Source organism: Sinohyriopsis cumingii, chromosome 13 (genome assembly GCF_028554795.1).
Source record: "Sinohyriopsis cumingii isolate HCF-2022 chromosome 13, ASM2855479v2, whole genome shotgun sequence".
Taxonomy (NCBI): domain Eukaryota; kingdom Metazoa; phylum Mollusca; class Bivalvia; order Unionida; family Unionidae; genus Sinohyriopsis; species Sinohyriopsis cumingii.
Genome location: NC_142973.1, coordinates 48,954,651 through 48,971,260, shown reverse-complemented (window position 1 = coordinate 48,971,260; position 16,610 = coordinate 48,954,651). Strand labels below are relative to the sequence as shown.

The 16,610-nt window shown below is 34.6% G+C and overlaps 1 protein-coding gene across 3 annotated transcripts in view; it reads right to left on the bottom strand.

Annotated features, from left to right (window-relative positions):
• The window catches only part of LOC149785514 (UDP-N-acetylhexosamine pyrophosphorylase-like), a 49,556-nt gene extending 34,828 nt beyond the window's left edge, over window positions 1-14,728 (bottom strand). The window contains exons 1-4 of one of the 3 annotated variants that reach the window (XM_089979315.1): window positions 14,422-14,637; window positions 9,721-9,831; window positions 6,006-6,335; window positions 682-886 (exon numbers count right to left, since the gene is read on the bottom strand). In XM_089979315.1, coding sequence (XP_089835441.1) covers window positions 682-886; window positions 6,006-6,282 — 482 coding nt within the window. In that variant the 5' untranslated portion in view covers window positions 6,283-6,335; window positions 9,721-9,831; window positions 14,422-14,637. The other 2 variants (XM_089979317.1, XM_089979316.1) reach the window with 2 other exon arrangements.
• Window positions 14,729-16,610: the final 1,882 nt, after the last annotated feature.

Genomic DNA, 16,610 nt, shown 5'->3' with positions numbered 1-16,610 from the left:
AGGTCTGTGCAGTTTGTCAGGAATAATCAGTAAAACAACATAATAGACCCTGATTTACAGGCACACTGTGCTACAGCAGATCAGGAGCTATGTTGCTTGCAGATGGACTCAACTATTAAGCAAGTACATTTGGTATACAGTTGTATGATTTAACTAGGAAGTAAAATATTTGAATGACCAAAGAAAAAAAAGTACATGTACAATAAAAGGGTCAGATAAGATTGACTGATAAATTAGTATTAAGAACAGGAAGTACAAATCAAGAGCCATGTCCAGTAAATGGTCAAATAACAAAACTACCAGTACAAATTACAGGAAGCCCAACAAAGCAATGCAGACATTACATTCAAAGACAAATGGTCATGATTAGTCTGCATCAAGACATATTGCTTCATCTCTCGTGTATCAATATATATATATATATATATATATATATATATATATATATATATATATATATATATATATATATATATATATATATATATATATATATATATATATATGTATGTATGTATATATATATATATGTATGTATATATATATATATATATATATATATATATATATATATATATATATATATATATATATATATATATATATATATATATATATATATATATACACACATACATACATACATATGCACGTACACACACTTGATGAAGAGTTTCTTACCATGGAACAACACAAGGTTTTCCATTCTGTAACTGGGCAAGATGCTGTAATCTCAGTATCCTTTCTGCCTGTATCTGATACAACGTTTTGCCTGAGGGCAAATTCACATCATACATGCCCTTTGGATAATCTACACCCAACCTGGTTCCCTGACCTCCAGCTAACAGCAAAAGTCCTACACCGTTGTTTCCTATGGCTTCAAGACCTAAACAAGTGAAATAATGAGTACGTTAGCTAACATTCTGAATCTAAATTCAGCACAGCATAGCATTTCAAAGCAAAATCTTGGCATAGTATGATTTTCTTAATGGAAGAAACCATGGCTACTCAAGAAACATGTCAACCCTAAAATTTGAAAATGCAATAAATATATATGCTACATGTTTCATTTCAATACAAACAATTCCAGTGAATTATGTCTCCCATGCAGGATAAAGATATAAATACGTTTTCACTATCTATATGTTTTCTCTATCAAATGACTTAGGACTATGCATACAAATCATTCAAGACAAATTTTAATCAAGAATTTCAAAAGACTGTGACTTATTCTATATTCCATGTATGACAGTTGCCTCTCCTAAGATTTGAGACCCTTCACCATACTGAAAAATTTCATCCCAAACTTCACTAAGATCTTCAGATAACCGCCTTCTCTGAGGGTCATATGGAGGCATGGATGCAAAAGGGCTGAGTCTCCTGACTCTAAAATGCATATATAACAGTTATCTCTCCTGGGATTTAGGACTACTGAATGTACAGAAAAACTTTCAGCACAAGCTTAACAAAGATTTTTTAATGACACTGCTGTTACCTAGGAGCCAGTGCAACTAGAAAGGATATATGAAAGGGCAGAACTTTCCGATTCTACTGTCCTAGTTTAGGAATTATCAGTATAACCATAATGAAAAAGTGAAACCCAAAACTTTACCCATCAGAGTTTCAAATGACCATCATCTCATCAGAGAACCATGGGGGTAGGGGTATGGTTATTAAAAGGCAGAGCTTCCTGATTCTACAGTCCGAATATTATGGCTATCACAACTGGGGTTTAGGACTTGTAACTATACAGAAATATATATTCTGAACAAAATCTTATACAACAATGAATCTGCCACTGCTGCCATCAAAATGAATAACCCCTATTTTCCCCTAGTATGCTAAAGCAGGCAAGAAAAAAATATGTTAAAAGGCATTTACGCTAGAAAATTGTATATCAGTATCATATATTAAACATTAGGTGCCACATGTTACTTAAGTGCTCTGCAAATAATGACATGAACTAAATTTTTATTCAGTGATAAACCCAGGCTTGATGATCTATATCCACCCTATTTTTAATTTTGTTGTTGTTGCAAGTACTGGTATTTACTATTGGTATCTTTGTCCCAACCCTACGTTTTGACAAATTCATTAGATTGCTCCCCTGGACATATTATGGGAGAAATATATAGTAAATCAGAAGAAAAACAATATTGCAAGAGACTAAAGCAGGATACCATGAAACATTATGCACCACAGTATTTCTGAATGTGCTGCGATACATACCATGGTTTACCACAGTTACATTAGGGGCCAACAATTCATTGTTCTCAGGCAGGGACCTGACACTTTTGTGTTTAATTTATCTCTGTCAATAGTTCGAAATATGTTTTGCTGACTTTTTAGCAAAATAACACCATACAATATATACTGTATTATTTGAAAATAATATTATCTTGAGATAAAAAGAAAAGAAAATATTTCAGCTCAAAAGAAAATCATGGTCCCACCCCTAACTATGAAAGTAAATGACTGACACAGTATTGTTGATGAGTATGTTATGTGTATGCTAACTGTCGTAAAAGTTGTAATCTAACATCTCTAACTAAAGCGAGAGGAGTATGCTTACACTATAGCTGATACTGTCAAAGACATGGTGCTGACACTATAGCTGATACTGTCAAAGACATGGTGCTGACACTATAGCTGATACTGTCAAAGACATGGTGCTGACACTATAGCTGATACTGTCAAAGACATGGTGCTGACACTATAGCTGATACTGTCAAAGACATGGTGCTGACACTATAGCTGATACTGTCAAAGACATGGTGCTGACACTATAGCTGATACTGTCAAAGACATGGTGCTGACACTATAGCTGATACTGTCAAAGACATGGTGCTTACACTATAGCTGATACTGTCAAAGACATGGTGCTTACACTATAGCTGGTACTGTCAAAGACATGGTGCTGACACTATAGCTGATACTGTCAAAGACATGGTGCTGACACTATAGCTGATACTGTCAAAGACATGGTGCTTACAATGTAGCTGGTACTGTCAAAGACATGGTGCTGACACTATAGCTGATACTGTCAAAGACATGGTGCTGACACTATAGCTGATACTGTCAAAGACATGGTGCTGACACTATAGCTGATACTGTCAAAGACATGGTGCTGACACTATAGCTGATACTGTCAAAGACATGGTGCTGACACTATAGCTGATACTGTCAAAGACATGGTGCTGACACTATAGCTGATACTGTCAAAGACATGGTGCTTACAATGTAGCTGATACTGTCAAAGACATGGTGCTTACACTATAGCTGATACTGTCAAACACATGGTGCTTACACTATAGCTGATACTGTCAAAGACATGGTGCTGACACTATAGCTGATACTGTCAAAGACATGGTGCTGACACTATAGCTGATACTGTCAAAGACATGGTGCTTACAATGTAGCTGATACTGTCAAAGACATGGTGCTTACACTATAGCTGATACTGTCAAACACATGGTGCTTACACTATAGCTGATACTGTCAAAGACATGGTGCTGACATTCAAGAGCCTATTGATAAAATCCAAAGTGTTGATACTGAAGCCAACAATTTATGTGCACACTATTTGTATACTAGGGAGAAAACAGTCAGCATAAAACACGCTTACTCAACAAATGAGCAAATATTTACTGGACTTGAGAAAATTATGTACTGTTCTGACAGGAAACAAGTGTGTTTCTTAAATTGCAGGATGATTCGCAGCCATACAAAGGAATACATATACTTAACACATTCACATACGCTAGTAAACTAAAACATGACATGGATCTTTTTGTTTATTTTATCCCAAAAAAATTTATTACTGTTTTTCTCCCTAGTATATCAGTAGTGTAGCTAGCAATCGTTGGATATTCTTTGAATATGTTTCACAACATTCCATTTGGCCATCGCGTTGGTATAATTGACACATGTCAAACATAAGGCTGAAAGAATGAGTCCGAAGTGGTATAGGAATATATCAAGGCCATCAGCCTAAGGCCTATGTTCCTATTAGAACTGTCGATGGGTACCCAGGTATTTGCCTGTTCATAATTACCCAGGTAATAAAATGAGCCATAGGGTACCCATTTAGTTCAACTAAAAAAAAAAGTTTCGAAGTTCAGATCAAAGATTATATCTTTCGATGTCAGGAGCAAGTGAGACACACAATAATGAGTACAGTTCCAGGCTTGTGTCATGTCAATATTGGCTGCTATGCATTTATCCATCGCAGACCTCTGTCAACTGATCTTATATTTTTGATGTGTGCAACCATTTGGCCATGTACACAGAATAGTTCATTATATTTTCATTCACTCTTGGGTAATGGACCAGTCTATACTGAAAAAAAACCATGGCACCAAATATTATGGGATATCGACTTAATCGATGTGACTTGTGGATTTTATATGTCTGAACAATGTCAGAAGATAAGGACATTGTTAAAATGAAGAACATGTTGCATCAGCAAAGGAAGAATCAATAGTGCTTTTAATTTTGAAAGAGGAATTCAACAGTGATGTAATACAGCATTCAGAACTCGAAGACTTCTCTTTACAACCATTCAGCAAAAATTTGACATGTAAACTACTTAAAGGGAATGTCGTGTATAAATAATTAATTATATTGTTTTGTGTCTATATTCTTGTACTAATCCACATGGAATTAGAAGTCTGGCACAAGAATTTTATATCGATTACTCTTTTAATGCTCAAATTACGCTTTTTTGCTATTAGTAATACTCATATTCCTCTCTGGTGATTGGGATGCATGAACATATAACAAAGCAGTTCACATTCAATATAATTTCCCTCTGATCCGATACCTAGATAGCCAATCATTTGGATCGATGGCTATCCCATAAACATTTTCCTAACATTTTGACAGATTTAGTTCCTATGACATATCAAATGAGATTTTCAGGACTTAAAACAAAAAACTGTTGTGGTTTTGTATTTACTGCATGACCCCCTTTTAGTCACACATTCTTTTCAACTTTTATAATTTAACCTTTTAAAAATATGAATTAGGCATTTAGCGTTTAATGAAAGTTATTGTATTAGCTCTGAAAAATCACCATGTGACATAAGTAACTGGGGCAAGGCCTAGATATATATTTTGCAGCGGTGTCATCGATCTGACTGCATTGCTGAGATGGTGTTTTACTCTTTAGCTCTGAATGTTTCAAAATAATGCAGGGACATGTGAATTGATTTAAAATACAGTTATAGGCAAGTGGATTTTTCCTTACTTCTCTAATGGAAAAAGGTTTTGGACCAGTAAGCGAATCTTTCTTCATCACCACACTTAAAGAATATAGGCACTCTACTTCAAAGTAAATTTAAGGACAAATTTCACAGAATAACAGTACTTAATAAATTAAATTTTATACAAAAAGCTAATTACTTTACAGCACTTGTAAACTCTATTTTTATGTTTTCATTACAAGAAATGATTCATGCATTGAACTTTAAGGTGACAATTTAAGCATGTATTTTAAACAAAACAAAGTTTCTGTCTCTTTCTACCATGTGAACTAGATTATTAAGAATCATTTGGATATTTAAAAAAAAGAAAATTCTAAATAATATTGTTCTGTTTTCTTCTGCGTACAGAAGCAAGGATTTAAAATGTACACACACATACCATTCCCCATGTATGTCTCAGTAATGAAAAAAGTCTCAACAACTACATGTATATTGTAAGAAGATGTAATTGTCTAACTTCACATCATATTTAAAACAGCTGCTGCTGTCTATGATACGTTATCTATATTCTGTAAATGTTTGACAAATTATTTACACTTGTTTCCTGGTCTCATTGTGAGCAAAGTACTGTAAATTAGAGAAAGAAAATTATGCAAAATGCACATGGCAATGCATTTCTTTGATTTACTTACAGAAATAGCAAGAGATACTCTCTTTTTTGTAAAGAAACCTTTTAAAGCAATGCCTATGTATTTCTTTAAACATAACTTTTCCAGACGTTGGGACTGTTAATTATATTACCTGATTTGCGATAATTTTCCAAGATCTGCTTATCACATTGCACAACACCTCCACATACATCAGATGGTAGAGGTTCCAACAAGTCATCCAATTTTTCTGAAGCATTCTCCAGGGTAGCCATGGCTGTCTTGAAGTACTGATTAATTTCCGCATAGTTCTGGCTTTTCAATTCATGAAATAGACTGGTTTTTTGTTGCTCTGACAGACTGTCCCAAAATTGCAACAGGTGCTCCTGGTTGTGTTGGACCAGTTCTGACCTCAAGGACTCAATATCCATTAAATAATCCAATTGGCTTAGCAACTTTGTAAAACGAACTGCACATCTTTCAGCTGAAATTATAAATGTTTACTTAATGATACAGTTTGACAGTTAATTGATCAAGTCCATGCATAAAAACTGCTTTACTCTTCAGAAATTCACATTGTATCTTTAGTTCAATATGCAACTGTAAATAATTGATTATCATAACATATTTTTTGTAGAGTGTAAGGCATTCAGTGCAGGACATGAACGTTAATTGATAAATCAAATGTCAGCTGGTCTCCATTTGGAAAGACAAGATTTCCGATTTCTGTGAATATATTCTATTATTTCTTTATGAGAGTTAGTTTAGAGATAGCATTTCTCATTGAACATATATTTCATTACACAATATTTTTCAACTATTCTGAAAAAGTATTGATTTTACCAACACTATCATAAAAGAGCCATGTTTCAAGCATCACATATAATTCTTCAACGTCAAGTTTTTGACATAATCATTAAAGCAGCCTGTAAATCCAGTCCACATTTGATTTACTTGCTCATAAATCTATGAATTACCAATATAATTTTTTTTTTAAGCTGAGAGGAAAAGAGATTGAGACGAGTCATAAAATTTTGCACTTTCCTGCTGCTTTTCATGGGTATACCATTAAACTTGTGCTTTAAAAACATTGCTGAAATTAACTTGTGTCATGGTATGATCTAACAGATCTTCTGCCTGTAGTCGAGGGGCTACCAGAATGGTCCATTTGGGCTAGCTGTGTAGTGGGCTACTATAGCATATCAGGAATTATTGTACATTTCTTCAAAACATTCCTACAAAAATACGTAACAAAGATTAATACTAAAAAATAAACAGGACAGTACTGAATCTAGCAGTTTCATATTTAAGTGCATTTTTGGGGGGCCTGCTTTAAATGAGCAAATTTAAAATGGGTTACATGTTTTTGTCTTGGTAGCCCATGGAGCTCCCATGATTTTGAAATTTGTCAGACCTTGGAAGGCATTTAAATTTTTGGTGTGCATGCAGAGAGAACAAAATTCTCATGGCTAAACAATGCATGCATAATACTGAAAAATTTGGATGAAAAACTAGCTATGTCATCTAGTGATGACAGTGCTGCCACATCAAATTATCAATTCTGTGTAACATATGGTGATCCTCTAACTATACTATCACTTTATTGTTATACACAGATAAGTTTTGACTGGTCCTGTTCATGCATCCATCCAACTCTTACTCAGTTTCCTTTAAACCCAAGTCCCTCAACAATTATGATGATGATGGGTCAGTATATTTGCAATGTTGTTTCTGTTTCAGAAAGATGAATAGATAACAAGGTTTTTTGAGCCTGGAAGACAAGGTTAATTCAAGAAACAAAACATTTGGTGGAGAAATTTCCCACTCCATTTTAAACAAAGGGGTGAGAGGATTTAGGAATATAGAAGGGATCAAATAAATAATGAAAGGGCTTGAAAATAAACTGTTTAACACAACTGGTTAACTTCTCAGCACAATTTTATAGAAACAACTGCAAATTCATCAACTGTGCATCCTAGAATAGACTCTGTGATGCAACACCAGGGAGTGCACAGAGCAGAGATCAAAGGTTATATTTTCATAGGTAAATATGGACTCTTCCTCATAACCTGAACTCTGTCTACATCAGTTATGGAATAATCATATTTTGCATCATGCAACAGGAGGAGAAGACATCAGTGAAGGGCTCTGATCCTAGATGCAGCCCCTTGGTAAAGGGATGATAATATTTGGAATGATGTTATAGGAGGAGGAGTAAATGACAATAAAGGCTTCGGATCCTGAATGCAGCCCAAAGTAAAGGAGAGGGGTGTCTAAGGTCCCATTTTTATAGGTTACATGGGCTCGTCCTTGTAACCTTAACTTCAACTACATTAGTTAAGGGATGATCATATTTCATGTTTCAGGAGGATGAGCAAATAACAACAACAATTCTGAATCCTGGATGCAGTCCCATGGTGTATGAAATGGTGAGGGCAAAGGTCACATTATCACTGGTAAATCAGGTGTGCCTGACTTGTTAACGGAAGGATGCAAGTTGGACTCTTGCCCAGCCTAGGACAGGTCAGCCACCATAGTATGTTGTCTGGGCAAAGGACATAACTCCAACTGCATCTGCATGAAATGGACTTTCATGTGTTGATGTGAAATTTAAAATAAAATTTAAACCATCAATAAATGAATGATACAATCAACCATATACATGTAATCCAACCCATCGCATCTACATCATTTGAGGAAGGACGATCATTGTTTGCTATTACGTTTTGAACATGATGAGAAGATGACAATGATGCCTTTCTTCTCTAGTTTCAATTCTGGATCATATATAAATTATGTTAATTTTTATGTATATTTAATTTCTATTATATACTTGACCTTTGTCCATAATTGAGGGTAGGAGTTTGAGTCTATCTAACCATGGTAATGTCATTTTTTTTATTTTTTAATGTTTACTTGGATCTGAGTTCTAGACACTGGTTTTTCCCTTGGAAATTCTATGGTCTTTGTGATTTTTGTCAGGTTGTTTGGTAAAATTTAAGTAAAGATATGACCTGTTTATGAATTTGACGGAAATTCCCACTGGAAATGACCCGGGTCATAAGTAGAGTCTAAGTCTGGTAACAGTCTGTATATAAGGAAGACCAAGTCAACAATTATTTATTTCAGATTTTAATATGATTCTTTGTGGAACCAATTTTAGTTGTGTTTAGATATTCTCGATTATATCATTGTAACACATCAAGCCTATTGGTATATCAGCATATTCAAGACTATTGGCACATCATCACATTTAGACCTGGAATTCATTTGGAACACTATATACTTTTGGATCTGTGATAGAGCCATTAGGTTTATTTGGAATTTAATTCACAATACTGAAGGTTCCTTTTAAATGTTCACTTTGTATTCAAGGGGAAGTAAATTATTTGTTGAAATTTACATAACTTGTCAGTGTTGTCCTTTCTGTCACTTAGTTCAAGGCCATAAACTCATAACATAATGAAGGGGGAAAAGCTGCAATGAGTGTTTATACATATCCTCAGATGCATGCATACATATTTCAAATTCAGACAATATTTAACACACTCTGAACAAACAAAAACAGAAGCACTTAGGTAACCATGCTCAAGTTCCCTAGCTCTGGTAAAGAGATCAAAGCACTTTCACATAGTTAGCTCTCAGATGTTTCTTTGTAATAAATGTTTAAGTCATTTATTACTCTCCTTTGTGAAATAATTTGTATAGTGTTTATATAAAAAAATGTAAAACAGGAAAAGTTATGATATATAGTAGTCACTGAACTACTTTGAATTCATCATACAGTAACCTTCTGGTAGCCCAATGGACTTATGGTAGCCCAATTGACTTTGGGCACAAGATTTGTGAAACCATGAGTAGATACATACTTGTGCATATTAAGCATATCCCCTGCTTTTTCTCTCAAACATCTGTTGCCAAGACATAATTAGCCTATTATCATGGATACCATTATGAATTCCCATAGCCTGTCCTATTTCCTGAAATGTTGAACAAGATTCATAATGTTTTACTGTCTTTAATAATGATAAGCTAAAGTTGTGAGTTCAGAATGTTTGATAAATCTTGTGGGTTATTAACCATAAATCAAACATACCTTTAATGAAATTTATATCCTAAGACAATGGCCAGTATATATGGCCAGCAATCCATCTGCCAGTCGTTCCACAATATTTACCATCAAGCGATTTTGTCATCATCAGAGGTATTAACATTTGTACATTACTCAGAGGACATAGCAAAAAGTACTTCCATAGCAAATCAATAACCCAATTTATATATATATATATATATATATATATATATATATATATATATATATATATACACACACACACACACACATATACACATGTATATATACATATATATAAATGCAATAAACTGACAATGAACAGTGTGAAACAAGTATGCAGCTAGCCTGATTGCTTTTGACTCTTTAATGAGTCTTATTCAAAGGCAAATACAAAACATAGACAAAGCAAACAAATAAAACAGAAAAAAATGGTTATGTTTGTGAAACTTTACATGGCTGTTTCTACAGGAATTCAACCTTTTAACTTTATTATGTTTCAACTAGTTTATTTCAGCTTGTTGCTGATACTGGAAAATATTTGTTCTGGCCTAGAAATTGATGAACCATAATGACATTTTATGTAAATTTATGTAAGAGCAAATTAACTTGGTCTGAAAACTAAAAATCAGCTGATCTAATTAATTAATGATTTTTTAAAAACTTAATCCTAATACCCAAATCTTAATTCAGAGTTCACTGATTTTGATTTGGTAGCATAATTACCTTGGAGCAAGTGCAGTAAGTCAGTGCTCAAAAACTCCAATAGCCCAACACCTGGAGCCCCTCTAATTTCAGATTGGACCTTTGCTGTATTCTAAGTGATGTGCCCATCGAGCTTGTGAAAAAATCTAATTTGCCTGAGGAAACTTCAATCACACTAATGAAATGAGTAATTTTATTTTCAAGTTTCTGGAAGACAAGGAAATTATCCCCCTTGATGTCTCTTACCCTTATGAAGATCGTCTGCTTACCATACTTCTACTGAAAGCTGTAAACTTTATGTACAAAGTGCAGCATATGACTGATGAATGGGGAACAGATTTTCTGGGTTACAAATGTTTAATGCTCACTTGGCCTTAACATACATGTAATTCTATCAGTGGTAGGACAAAAAACAACCATTTTTAAACCCATCTGCTGCATACATCTTATTACAGTTTCAATCTGCTGCTTTTGAAAAATAAAATATTTTTACAAAATTGAAAGAAGAAAGAAAGAAAAAACCCAGTATATTTACATGTTCTATCCACACATTATTGAAATCAGCCAGAACCAGTCTATTCAAGGACAGTGATGTGATGTGATTTGGGATTTTTAACGTAGCTTTAACAATTTTTCAGTCATTTCGCTACAATGTCTGCAATGTGACAGTTTTTAGTGATGTCTAGCACTGGGGCATCATGCTGCAGACATGTAGCATGATGTCCCACCCAGTCACATTATCCTGCCACCAGGCCAACCAGTCCTAACACTAACCTCTTAATGCTGAGCGCCAAGCAAGGCAGCTGTTGGTACCATTTTTGTAAGTCTTTGGTATAACTCAGCCAGGGATTGAACCCATGACCTCCCGCATTCGAGACAGACGCTCTAACCACTAAGCCACCGGAGCGGACACTGAAGGACAGAACTATCATTGTACTTGGTGCAATGATATGTGGCTGAGCAATCACATAAAGGCTAACATGTACATAACAAACTGTTATCTGTTAATTGATTACCTTACTGCTATGATCTGGAGAGTTTAGGCCAAATGCAGGATCTTTTTTGAGGTGTTAAAAGTATTAAGGGAACAAAGATGGTCCATGATGACCTTTGAGGGTTTCTTTTTTTTTAATGAATGCTTGGCTGTCATCTGTCTGAGGTAAACTAGATTAAAAGGAAAGACCAATCAACAATTAATTTCAGCGGAAACACTTAAGAAATGCAACACTGGCTAAACATATTAAGTGCCATCTATGAGCAACATCAAAAGTATAAAGAGAAACACTGTATAAAGCAATACAGGCTTCAGGTACTAGTGAACATCAACACTGCTGATCGAACGAGTACAAGGACATTGATAGCGCAATTGGACAATGACCAATATCAAGACCTGGATGAATATATTCTTTCATGTTAAATATTCTGAGACCTGAATAAACACAACAGTCAGTTAAATATGATTTTGTTTATTTCTTTTCATATTTAAAGTACATCAGCTGCAACTTTGTTAGACATAAAATAGTAAAAATCTAAAATGTTTCTTTTTGGCACATGGAATTGGAGTCAGGACTTGTGAAATTTAACTCAGGGCTAGTGTTTTTTTAAGTCACCAACATTGGGCTCATGTCTGAAAATTTTTTTCTCCTTTGAGCACTGAGTAAGCTCCAGGTATAATGAGTACACCTCTAATAATGTAGTATGTTAATGGATCTCATTAAATTGGTTACATTTAAATTTATCAAAGTGTGATGGAAGCTGGCAATACCGAAATTGGATTAAGTTGAAGTATGTTTCTTATAAAAGAAATGAATAAAAAAATATATTAATAGTGTTGAAAGTGTTTAGTTAGCTTTGTTTCATTCAAGATTCTTAGAATCTTTTAAACCAATTTCAGTATTTCCAACTTCCACTGCATTCCAGTCATTTAAAATGCTGGCCAACAAAACTTGAAAACATGTCCATTTGCTTGTGTGAGAATTTGAATTTATTAGAAAAAAGTCACCAGAGTAAGTAAAGTCTGACAAAACCATTATGACTTTAATTTGTAGAAAAGCGTCAGTATGGATTGCTAAGTGTTTGAGACATTCCTGAAAATTTGACTTAGTACTCTGAAGTTAACTGACACTGGAACATGCTACACAGCGCCTTCACTCTGCAGGAAGACCTCAACCACCAAAACATAAATATCAGGGTCAATATCTTACACTGTAGTACTAATTTAACATGTAAGACAATTATTGTCAAGTTTGTAGTTCAAATCTTCATGGCAAAAATCGCTAAAGGCATCCTGCATTGTTTTCTTACAAATTGACCAATTATACTCCAATGCTGTATTATCGTGGGCTCTAAATTATTGCAGCAAACTGGATTTTCCGATTAATTCTGGACATGCGCGTTTAGCAGTTGTTTACAGAAGTAAAACTGTTGCCAGTAAGGACGCAAATATCTTACACAATTTCCTCCAAAATGTCAATTTTATTTTATAGTTTACAATGAAAAAGAATGAACATCACTTTTTGTGAAGTGCATGCAATTATGTTGATCATCATATAAAACACTCCAGTCAAACTTGCTATACCTACATTGGCTTTGATTACGAAATATATTCAGTGTATCGTCTGATGTTTGATGATTATAGGTCATATACTGATAGTGACATAAAGGTCCATACAAGGTTACCCTTGGAATTTCATTCCATGGTAGACAGTATGGTCCAAAATTGACAAAACGTTGCTAATGATCTTTATCCTATATAAATAGGAAAGCAATAATAGTTAAACTATTTTTTAAATCAGTAATATTTCAGTATTAATAATAATATTATTAACAGATTCATTTGTATGCATATATTTTTCTGTCCACATCGCAATTAAAATTCAGATAAGTTGATATATATATATATATATATATATATATATATATATATATATATATATATATATATATATATATTGGATCCTTAATTTTGATGGTAATATTCATCCACTGAAAGCATGGACATTTCACCTAATCACTAAGTTGAAATTTATGTTTATTATAATAAGTGTGTGTTACCATACTGAAGTTAGGTCAATACCGTGATAATATAGAGTTGTTCCCCCCATCGTACGGTAATCTGGGTCAGCCGCAATATGCGGTTTTATTTACATTTATGCGATTGGAGTGACTGCGATTTTTTTATTGTTATAGATAACGGGAAAATCAGAGAAACTTTACAATTTGTAAAAATGCAGAATAACAGATCGGTTTTAATTTGTACTGATAATAACATTAAGTACCGCGATAATACAGTGTTCAATGCTACATTCCCATCAACTTTTTCCACAGCAGGTGCTGAACGCGAGCTTGATGCTGAGATAGTACTAATATTAGTACCCTTACTCGTACCTCAAACACAACAAATCAAGTTGAGGCTACGTAATCGTAGCTAGATGTTGAGAAAAAAAGAAAAAATCATACAGTGATAAAAATACTTCAGATTACCCCCATGACCCGTTCTGACATAGGACCCTGTCTATCATACTATATAAGAGAGAAGATAAGAAATTCTGACTGAAGTATTAAGTTTAATTCCTTATGCAACTGGTGGCTTTTTATACGGAACCAATACTACCACCAACCACTCTTTTTTTACATTCATTTTTGACAGAAAATAGCTATTTTGAATATTTTCCCGTGACAAGGCAGCTAAAAGAATCAGTATGTGCCTTATGCATGAATACAGTTCACTAGTACTATAACAAATTACATACTTTTAATCACCCCTCAACCATCTAGATTTTTAGATATTTACCTCTGTAGCAGACACATGTAAATAAATAAGCCAAGTTGGCTGCTCATTTGCACCCCAAGTCATGCATTTGATCTCCAATGCTCGTCTAACTGTGACAGGCAGTCACCAAAAAGCCAACCCATTTTTCAGCCAAATTCAAATTAAATCTAAACCACATTACAGATTTAGCTTCTGTGTGAATTTATAAATGATAGGATTGTGATAGTTAGGCTCATGCCTTCTACCTTCAAAATTAGGGTGTCAAAATACGAAACTCTAATGAGACCTAAGTTTCAGTTCCGTGATGATTCATTGGGCATGAACAAACTTTTGACCAACAAGAAGGGTGGCGGTCTACAGTTTCGTATTAGAATTTTAAAGAAAAAGAATTTCATCGGGTTCCTCACTGGTTATACTGGCTATTCAAAAAGGGCATGGTATATATTAGGCATTGTTCAAAGAACCTTTAATTCACTTTATTTTGGCGTTTGATTGATGGGTGTAATATGGGTTATAGACTGTACAGCTTAGCCTTATTCCAGATGTGCATCTTTTCAAAAAACTGCTAGCTTCACTTGGTCATTTTCAGTTCCTGAACTTAGAGGTAAATTGTATGTAAAAAAAACATTAGCCAAAAACTTTTTTTTACATTTTATATATTTGTTAATTTATTCATTGCACTTTCAAAAGCTGGTATTGTCATGTCTGGTAAATTCATTTTCCCTATTTTAATAGCTGCTAAATATAGTGTACTTTAGACCAACTCAGGCTGATTTTTTAACACAAGGGAGCAGTCATTTTAGTTAGCAGTGTGCTTAGATCATGCACAATGTCCACAAGTACAATATCCAAAGAAGTGCCAACCACATTACATCAAAGTAGGATAAAGGTATGCCTACATGCTCTTCAATGTGCATGTTTCAAATGCAAACAACTTCACCTTACATACGTCACTCTCTCAAAAGTACATAACAACTGGAGAGCGCCCCCCAAGGCTCTTTACAGTGATCATCTATTAATTAATATACGGAATTAATGTATTACAAGGATACTTGTGGAATGGATCAGATTGTTGAATTCGATCTGGCTACCGAGAGAGGTTCCAGACTCCTGGAAACAGTCTATAGTCATTCCAATCCCGAAACCCGGAAAAGAACCAACAGATACCATTTCCTACAAACCAGTCTCACTCACCAACAATGTATGTAAAGTCATGGAAACTAACATAGACTAACAACAGGTTGAAACACCACGTAGATAGTAATAATTTGCTGTCCCAAAACCAGAGCGGCTTCCGTAATAAGAAATCCACAATAGATCAGCTTTATCGATTAGAAAATTAGCATTAAATATTTTAAAAAAATGCAATAGACATCTTATAACAAGTTACCTTGACTTAGAAAAAGCATATAATCTGATCTGGACAAAAGGCCTAATTGCCAAGCTCAATCATTATACGGAATAACAGGCTGCATCCATAAATGGATAACAAACTTATTAACGGGTTCAAATATCCAAGTTAGAATGAGCAACCAATTCTCTCAAGGTGATGCGCTTGAAAATGGTACCCCACGAGACAGTGTACTCAGTCTGGCTCTCTTTAACATAATGATTAAGGAACTTGAACAATTCATGTACCAAACCCATCTGTAATTGTCACAGTTTGACAATGACGGTGGAGCAAAATTGTGTTGGGTGCAAGCAGGGCTGGATGGTAATGGAAAGTGGGCAGAGGGGTGGGGTTTTAAATTAACTCCAGGCAAAACTAACGGAGTCCTGTTTACTCCGAGACTTAAAGCCAAACCCAGTCCCCCCTAAGGTATAACTGAACAACACCTTGATTAAATTTGAAAAGTCTGCAGAATTCCTATGTATGATATACGATGAACACCTTACTGGGCTTACATGGAGCAGCCACATAAGGAAACTAATGAGAAGACCTCAGTCTCCTCAGAAGCCCCAAAGAACCTATTGGAGAGTGGACCAGGAGACTCTTCTCACCCTATATAAATCCTTACTTCATTCAAAACTTGGACAACGGAATCCAGGTTTACTGCTCGCCCTGCCCATTACTACTTAAAATTAGATCAAATACAATATAAAGCGCTGATGACTTGCACTGGCGCTCTCAGATTTTAATATGAGAACCACCCCTTACCCTTAGACGAGAAGAAACCATTATAAGATATACGGCTAGAATCTCCATGATA